Below are 9,947 nucleotides of genomic sequence, written 5' to 3'. Positions count from 1 at the left end.
TACCAAAGAAATTGTATTTATTTGGGATATATTTCTCATGCTTGGTTTTCCTAACATATATTATTAAAAATTTAAAACATGTATGTCCTTGGAGATTCACAAAGGCCCAACTCGAGGTCAAATTTTCTAGTGTCGCAACTTATATGGTTATTTTTATAATTGAGCACAAAGAAGATATTAAATCACATTAAAGTTGATGGGACAACCTTTTTTAAGATCTCCATACCTTGACAAGATGCATAAATATATAAAAATGTCATTAGCAAAGTACAATCAACACAATTTCAAGCACATAAACTATGAACATAAAACCCACCTAATCAGCCAAAAGTCCACAATGATATCTCATCATATACCCTACTAAAAACCAAATTACCAAATCATCCACAAACATATAATTGTCATCACCAAGTAAGCAACGCAACCAAATAAAAATAAAAAATAAAAATATGATCTTCAAAGAAAGTAAAATCAAAGTTAGAAGAAACAATACCTACTACACCAATGCAATGCTACTCTCGCCACCTGGCGGCTTGCGAACGCCACCTAGATAGTCTCTAGATTCCGCTTTCCCATCAGCAAATATATCACTCCCACTCATCTCCCTAAGCTTAGCTGAACTCAATGACTTTTCATTACTTGCAGGAGCTTCATCTCCTTTGAAAATATTGTTTCCAGAAAGTTCTGTAAACTTTTGGGATGGAATCTTCTTTGCTGTTTTCACCATGGAATCTTCAGGGTTTGGGGCAGATTCACCAATGCTTATGGTTTCTCTTAGGGCAAGTGCTCGGGCAGCTAACGGGCGGGGTTGGATTTCAGGTGGTGGTGCGAATATGTTATGGCCACTGAGTTCTTTGTTTTTTGCATCTGAGATTTGTTTTTTCAATCTTGCTTCTGATTCACTGTCTAGTGTTCCTGTTAGTTCACGCTGTTTGGCTTCAGAAAGAGCTTTTTTTGGAGACACTGATTCTTCTTCTCCGAATGATATGTGGCTGATTCCAGCAACTGTTTGCTGTTTAAAAGAAGAAAAAAAGTAAGAATCTGTGATTTTTGAGGGATTGAGAGTGTAAATTGTAAAAAAGTGAAATAGATTTACCTGATACATTCGTAATCCAGTTTTATTAGTTGGAGTTGGGTTTGATGGATCTGTTTCTTCAATGTTATTCTCTCCACCAGCTGCGAATATGCCACTTCCTGTTATCTCCTTCAACTTGTATCCTGAAACAGGTTTCCTGTAATGAAAATCAGAAATGGAATTTAGTAAACATTTAAGATGAAAAAGCTTCTGAAATTGACAATGGAGAGAAAATAGTTGGACAGTGTAATTGTCAAAGATCCTTTCACATCCAATCAATCAATTCATGTAGAAGAAGTTAAAAAGGCAAAATCACGAGTTATCTTAGCACTTTAAATTTCAAATCTTGCATTAGATTTGGTGTTTAGGTTTCCATTTCGATCTGACATGTTATCCGATCCTAGAAGCATTAAAACTAAAAAATTACAGAGATTCATTGTTGAAGGTTTGAAGGTTCGACAGTGTGATAAATTAAGATCTGCTGTGAACTCTTCGGTTGCAGATCTTTATATGTAGCAAGGGGATTACGAGAATCAGTGATATGGATCATAAGTGATAAATAGAAATAAGTATCGTTGAGAATTTATTTGACAATTTTCGATTACTGCAACAAAAAATTATAAATAAACAAGGCTTTTTTTCAAACAAAAATGATTTGAAACAGGAACAAATAGATCTCGTACCTTTTGTTCAAACTCTCGACTTCTTCATCTGTAACCTGACCTCCAAACACAACCTTACTGATCCCATCTGAAGGCTGTAGTTCATTTAATCAGATTTTTTTTCCCAAAATAAACTTAGAAAACATATAATCGTGAAACGGAAACATTTTTACAGTAATTTGTGTATACCTGATGAGACCGAGCGGAGGAGCGGGCAGCTGAGGCAGCGGAGCCGGTAGCCGGTGAATCAGCTGCGGGATTTTCCGACCAGGTTAACAGATCTGCCGTTGAAGTGTGAGGTTTTCTCACCGGCGTGTTCCTCTCCATTTCTCTTTGCCTAATTCGAGATTGTTCTACACAGTTCTTCCTGTTTCTCCAACAAATGCACTTCAAAAACACCAAAAAGTGAAAGATCCGATTCTTCAATGCGACGTCGTGGTGCTATATACACAATATGATATATATCTATTTGTGTGTGTGTGTGTGTGTTTTGGAACTTGAAAGCTACGATTACAAAGTAGCAGTGGTGGCAAAGTGAGCTGCCCTGTTCTTTAAAACCCGTTCGAGTGGATTCGAAGTCTCTCTCTTTCTCTCTCTAAAACAAACTTTCCATCTCATACCCTATCTCTAATTAAGAAGTCAAAATTGTATCCTTTTGGTCCCTCAAGTTTCCATTATTTTATTTCCGGTACCTGAATATTATTCACACTTATGTACAAAGCCGTTTTCTACCAAGTAAGTTTTTAATATGCTATAAAAATTTATCAATTTATTTATGTATTTATAAATTGGTTAAATATTCATTTTATTGCATATATTAGTAAAAATTTGATAACAAGCATGGTTTTATAAACTGGTAATAAATTAATAATCACTCCTATATATGAATTGATCAAAACTTATAACTTGCATTCATATTTTATTAACATATTTATAAGTGTATGTAATTATTACATAATAAGAGATAAAGGAGTACCTATAAGTTATAACTTGAAACTTTACTTAAAAGAAACAACATAACTCATGTGTGATATCTTAAGAAGATTTTGCAAAACATTCGTAGATTGTTGGTTTGTTAACTTAGCGGCTTAATTTATACCATAATTGTGTAGGATTTTTCTTGAAGTGATAGAAAATGTGACATGGAATGAAACTTCGGGGGCATTTATTTCAATTGTAGAATTTTAAGGGATCATAAATGAAATTACTAAATTATCTAGTTTTGTTTCATATATATGAAGAACTAAATTTGAATTTTGTTCCGCCTCTAATGGGGCTTACGGGGGAAGCATGTGCGTCTCATTGGAGTGGCACGTGCCTGTGCCAGATTTGTGTGCCCACCAGCAATGTAAAATAAAATATTAATTTTAAATTTCTTATAGTGCCCTTAAAGTTAAATTTCTTGAATTAAATCAAAAGAAATCAATTATTTTTTTTATATATTTGTAGTTAATTGTCTTCAAAAATTAAGTTGCAAATAAATCAAAATTTTAAGGTAATTCAAGATTATATTTTGGCTTACATGTAAGACTTTATTTTGTTTGACAAGAAAAAAAAATAGTTTGAAATATAGTGAGTCAAAATTTTAAGATTATGGCTTTAATTATATTTATGGTTTTACGATGAGCGTATGTTCGTTATCACTAAGTTGAAGGGATTGAAATTCATCTGAAAAGAAACGGTCAATCGCATTTTAGGAGGAGATCCCAAGAATATTTTATAATGCCCAAGTGAGTAGGTATTTGAAAATAAAATTTAGTGTAGATGGAGAGTGGGAAACAGTGGATCTTATGCATGACATGGAGGTAGGTATTTACAGTTGATGAAAGAGACGATGTGGTGGTGGGCTACAACATATCCTATATATCGGTGGTATTATTAAGGTAACCTTTATCATTAACTGTAAATACATACCTCCATGTCAAATGTCAGAGGTACACGATATCCATATTATGTTCTTTGTGTGGACCTTAATGAAGTCTTTTGCGTAATTGCACTCCATGTATTAAATAATGAGTCTTATAGGGTTGGTATCTCCATTAACAATATACATATTCGAATTTGGTAACATGACAAAAAAATCAAACGAAAAATAAACCCTAGTCTTATGGTTTTAATTTATTCTTTAAAAATTAAAGATTTTCCATTAAAAAAATAAGATGCGAGACCAGAAAGAAACATATTACAAACGTATAATTTTTCTCAAAAAAATACTTTTAAAAAAGACATATTACATATTACAAACCCTAAATTGCAAAAAATGTCCCTATTATATGCAAAAATTTTAGGTTTTAGTCAAAACCCCGAGTTTTTTGGATTCATGGTTCTTTTGAAGCGGTTTGTATGTAGAATTGGTCCCCGAATTTAACTTCCGTTAAGTTGTTGTTGTTAACCTCCTCATGTACCTCCCACATGAGGGTATATTTGTCTTTTCACTTCTAAGAAACCATTTTTGCACCTAAAAAAAATATATCCCCATTTAAAAAAAATTCTTATTTATTTATTTTAATAATTAAAAGATAAAAGAGCTCTCTCTCTCTCTCTCTCTCTCTACAGAGTTGACATATATATATATATATATATATATATATATATATAGAGAGAGAGAGAGAGAGAGAGAACAAAACTTATGAATTTCTTCTCTTGTGATTATGTCACTCGACAATGGCGCTTTCATCTACATTCGAAGAGAGACTTTATCAAATGCAGGAAACCAGAAACCAACGCCTCTCTCTTTTGCAAGTATCATTCCTCTATGCTGCAAATATTTGATCGAGATCATTGGTAGGCCGAGAAAGAGCTCCAACAAAATAAATCTCAAGCTATGGCTTCGAAGCTTTCTGGTATCTGATACATTGAATAGAGGTGCTTCAAGCTCAATCACAAAATTGCCTCACAACAATTCATTATTTCTTTCCTCAAATCACAACTCGATCGCCTTGATTCATGAACACATACACAAACACTCCATATTTTTTAGGTTTATTCTTCAAACAGAAACTCAAGAAGACATACACAAAATCTGATATGACGAAGGGTTATCTGATGAACACATTAAAGAAGACGAAATCAGATCGAGTTATGGGTCTCCGATCTCCTCCTCGGATGACGAGCTCCTCCTCCTCCAGTAATTGGACTTTTTGGCAGTCCACCCTTGAGCTTATATTTGAGTCAGCCCATTTCCAGAGACTAGAAATTTCAATTAATCACTTCACTACTTCACTGATGTTGCATCTCAGGCAACTTCCATTCTCAATTTCTATCAATTGAACCTTACTTTTGTCAGATAAACTCACCTCGAAGTTTAATTTCAACATTACCAATCGTAACCCTAAAGTTTAATTTCACCATTACCCTAAAGTGTTAGTGACGAATTGATTATGGCTTTCATGATGGGGTTTGAAGGTAATTGGGATGGGTTTCAGTTTTAGGTATGATAAGTTGAAGAACATAACCGAGCATTAACGCCAATGTGCTTTCCAAATCTGTTAAAGGTGTGTTTCTTGGAGGCTTAAAGGATTAAACTCATATTTTCATGGAGGCTTAAAGGATTTAGAAAAAAAATTAGGGGAAATTGGGTTAATGGCGTCCAAGAGAGAGAGAGAGAGAGAGAGAGAGAGAGAGAGAGAAAGAGAGAGAGAGAGAGAGAGAGAGAGACCTTAATTGTAATAGAAGTCTCGAGGCGGTAGTCGGATAGTCGACCGAGGTTAAGGGCTAATCGGTCTAAGCGGGGATTAATCGACACCTAGGCGGAGACCTTAATTGTAATAAAATTTGTTTTTTAAAAATAAAATATTACTTATATTCTCACAAAATAAATAAATAACCATAAAAGTTGGACATATTTAGTCGTCTAGATATTTAAATCATCGTATATAATAAATTTTAGATTAGTTGAAGATCTTTTTAACAATTTTAGTTATCAATCATCATAATTTAGTCACCCAATATCATAAATTTGACTAGTCGGGGATTTTTTTTATTTATTTTTTTTTTTGAAAATTTTAACTATCTGACTTTTTTACCGCCTTAGGGCGTGTTCGGCAAAATTAGCTGATAGCTGGTGGCTTGTAGCGGGTAGCGGGTAACTTGTAGCTTGTAGCGTTTTGTTAAACGCTACATGAAGTATCATTTGGATTTGGTGCGTTTTGTTTAAACTAAACGCTAGAAGTTTGTAGTGTCGAACGGGACTTTCTGTTCAAAACGGAGCGTTTTGTCAAACACTAGAAGCTAGAAGCTCTCATACACTCACAAACACTCCGTGCCGAACACGCTCTTAGACCGTCTAGGACCACCTACAGCTGCCTAGGATCGACTCTGACTAACTCGACCAACTAGCATTAATGGTAGACAATAATAACCCGACTAGCGCCTAAATTGAACAATAAGATAGAAATTAGAAATAAGGACTTAATTAAGATAAAGTAGTTTTGATTTTGGTTTTAATACAATTTAACTAGTTTTTGGACTAATTGAAGTGTAATTTAATGTTTAAAACTATACGGATCGATAACCAAACTAGGAGTTTGTTGGTTTCGAACGTTTGACTAGACTAATAGACACCTTTGTTATACATGGTCTAAAACACAACACAAATTTATCACTACACGTCCTTCTTTACTTATTCTTTCGTAATATTTAATGATTTAGGTGTTGTTTGTTTTTTTGAAACAATAATCTATAAAGTATGCAGACCACCTGCAATTGAAGAGGTGGACTAAACGGCTGAAGACTGTAATAAAAAGTGTGTTTGTTTTTGTAACATTTGCATGCTGCTGCAAATATTAAAAAATTAAAATAAATTGATTTTATAATCCGAAAATAGTTTTTTAATACCGAAAATTTAATAATGTACGACATTTCAGCAAGAATTTATGATATTTCAGCAAAAAAAAATAATGATATTTTAACAAAAAAATAAAGATATTTTAGCATAAAATAATGATATTTCATCAACAAATTATTATTATTCAATATAAAAAAAAAGAAAAAAAAATTCAACAAAAATAAACAAAAAAAACGAAAACAATATGAAATAAGATTTCAGTAATATATAATCAATATTTTAGCAAAAAAAAAAAAAGAGGTTGGAAGATGTAGGAAGAGACAAAAAAAAGTGTTGCGCCAAAAAGAACATGCGCAAAGGTTTTTTAATCCGAAGACTTCTGAAAAACAAACAGTTGCGAGATGAAAACTGTTGCGTGTGTGCTGCGCCGCGCAACAATAAAAGGTCTGAAAAAGCTTTTTCCTAAAAACAAATAGCACCTTAATGATTCCAACGACCCCGCTAAAATTGTACTATTTTCTTGTCTACAACATTTAGAGAATCATACATTATCATTTGATTGATCTCCAACAAAATTTGTAGCAATAATTCAATATAAAACCTACCCAAATTGCCGACGTGGACTCTTGTTATAGATTTATGTCACATTATATGTTGCCAAAAGTTTTAACAAAGACATGTAAGTTAGTTATTTGTCAAAATTTGTCACCACTTCAAAATATTTCATTTTCTTTCGTTCGAGATGTAAGTGACACTTGGTCATGTAATGTAAGGACACAATAGTAAAATGGGAATTTATATTGTAACTTGTTTTCTATTTTCATATCATGTATATTCTAAGGTCCCTTATATAAATGTTATATCTTTATATTATTTAAAACAATGTGAACAACCCAAACCCTAATGGGTATTTTCACTGTCAAACATAGTATCGGCTCAAGCTTTATATGGTTGGACGTCACATCGATAATTCCCGCCAACATATTTTTTCGGCCATTTTTTCCAACTGCGGCTTGTCAACCTTCTACTGATCATCAACCTCCAGCTTATTGTTGTTAATCATAATATGTATCTCCACTGCCGACTACTTTTCTACCTCATCGATCATCTACTTCTAACCTAATCATGTTGATATTATAGTTAGCCTATATATTATTAGCTCATATGTTTATGGGCCCTTAGTCTTTAGCCCGTTAGGGTTTTGTCTAACTAGTATTTACATCCGTTTTATTCTTTGTAGCATTTATGTTTTTCATTGATAACCTTGTAATTTCTCTATATCATATGGCAATGTTATCATGGTATCAGAGCGGAGGTTTGATACGTTGTTAGAAGACTTTGTAGCAGTCATCCGTGGCGCGGATCGAACTGTAGTTGTTTCGTTTTTAATATGTTTGATGCTTCATTGTTGCTGATGTTTGTTTGTTTGTTGGTACTCATTTGTTGTTGTTAGTTCGTTGTTGTTGTTCGATCTCTTGTTATTCGACTGATTGCTTTCGTTGGTTTGTTGCTCTTCTCATTCTCAGATTGATTATTTATTGTTGTGGTTATTTATTTGTTGCCAACATGACTGGAAAGGTTGATTCCCTTCAGGCAATCAATACTCGTCTAGATGGAAAGAATTATACGTATTGGAGTTATGTTATGAAGAACTTCCTTCATGGGAAGAATATGTGGGGCTATGTCACTAGGACTAAAGCCAAAACCTCAGTGCCTCAAGCGGAGAATTTCGATTTGTTGGTTGATTCTTAGGAGATTGATAACTCCAAGGTTATTACTTGGATTAACAATTATGTTACTCGTTCTATTGGTATGCAGTTGGATAAATATAACACAACAAAGGAAGTTTGGAATCACTTGGAGAGACAGTATACTCAATCCAACTTTGCTAAACAATATCAGTTAGAATATGATATCCGTGCTTTTCAACAAAATGACCAGATTGTTCAAGATTTTAATATTGTTATTGTAACATCCTGAAAATTCAGAAGTATTATTCAAGGGCTAAAGTGTAAATTAAGGCGGGGACTCGACGAGTAGGTATTCCGACTCGCCGAGTCGGAGCAGGATTTGGTCGCGGGTTAAGTGACCAACTCGCCGAGTCAGTAGCAGGGACTCGACGAGTTGATGCTGAAAGGAGAAAACCCTAATCCTGGGGGTTGTGCCATATATAAAGAACATATCATCCCTTTTTCAGCCTCCTTACCACCCTTGAGAGCCTGAAAACCCTAGAAATTGAATGGAACTCCATTGTTAGTGAAATTGGAGCTTTGGGAAAGGAAATCTTGAAAAGGGAACCTGAAGACTAAGGGATTGCAGCAAGGGAGTGGTATAGATTTGAGGTCTACTTCAGTGGGATCTTGCTTGGAGGTAATAGATATGTTCTCGAGCTTTTATGCATCTAGATCTATCAATTGTGTGGTTTTTGGGGCATAAATGAGGTCCATCTCGAGTTTGGTGTAAGATCTGAGGTTGCTACCTCAGATCTAGGCTTGTAATGACCCAAGGAGCCATAAAGTCTATGTTCAAGAGATGTAGGTGAAGTTCTTTTGTCCTAAACCTTAGCCCAAGAGTGTATTATGCTTAGATCTCTTTGGATTCACGTAAAGTTTTCCACTTTACGTGATGGATGGGTTGTAGGGGAGTGGATCTATGGTTTGGAGCCCCTGCATGGCTTGGAAAGCCACTGTATGGATTAAGAACTAGAGGTACTCGGCGAGTCACATGGAGAACTCGGCGAGTTGGATGAAGAAAGACAGGAACTCAACGAGTTGGAAGAATAACTCGATGAGTATGTTGAATGTTGCCTTGGACTCGGCGAGTCTGGTCGTGGAGTCCTAACCTTTTTGGTTGAGCTGTGAATCGGTGAGTCGAGGGACGACTCAGTGAGTTGAGCGAGAAAGGACTCAGAGTTTGTTGGACTCGGCGAGTCTTGGGGCGACTCGGCGAGTTGAGTCGTGGACTGGGAGTTCTGAGTATAGGGACTCGACGAGTCAGCGGGTTGACTCGGCGAGTTGAGTCGGTCTGGAAGGTTGACTTTAACTGACTCTACTTTGACATTGACCAAGAGTTGACCAGTTGACCTCCGGGGGTATTTCGGTAAATATTGGTACTTATTGAGTTCAGGCTTTTGGTATTGATTAGTGGTGGAGTTCGTGTCAGAGGTTGGAGCAGCGTGATCTTATCTTTTCAGTCATCAGTGGCGAGGTGAGTTATCTTCACTATATCAATAGGGTCTACGGCACCAAGGCTGGCCCTTTATCGGATTGTAATTCGGATATCGTTGTTATGTTATTGCTTTGCTATGTTTGCATCCTGGTAGTTAGGATGGTATATGTTAGAGACCTGGTTAAGGTCGGTATCTTGGTATATAGGATGATGTTATGCTAGTGATCGGTTAGGTCGGTATCCTGGTTAGGATGAT

At 35.2% G+C, this 9,947-nt stretch overlaps 1 protein-coding gene across 1 annotated transcript; it reads right to left on the bottom strand.

Annotated features, from left to right (window-relative positions):
* Nucleotides 1-227: 227 nt before the first annotated feature.
* Nucleotides 228-2,336, bottom strand: LOC145073989 (uncharacterized). The gene is made up of 4 exons (XM_079020437.1): nt 1,927-2,336; nt 1,759-1,832; nt 1,097-1,232; nt 228-1,012 (listed from the first exon to the last, which is right to left on the bottom strand). The coding sequence occupies exons 1-4, from the start codon at nt 2,062-2,064 to the stop codon at nt 497-499; spliced, it is 864 nt and encodes a 287-aa protein (XP_078876563.1). The 5' UTR covers nt 2,065-2,336; the 3' UTR covers nt 228-496.
* Nucleotides 2,337-9,947: the final 7,611 nt, after the last annotated feature.

Source organism: Lactuca serriola, chromosome 9, assembly GCF_051521515.1.
Source record: "Lactuca serriola cultivar US96UC23 chromosome 9, Lser_US96UC23_V15, whole genome shotgun sequence".
In the NCBI taxonomy this organism is placed as follows: Eukaryota; Viridiplantae; Streptophyta; class Magnoliopsida; order Asterales; family Asteraceae; genus Lactuca; species Lactuca serriola.
The sequence above is the reverse complement of the archived record's forward strand: the minus strand, read 5'-3'. Positions and strand labels throughout refer to the sequence as shown.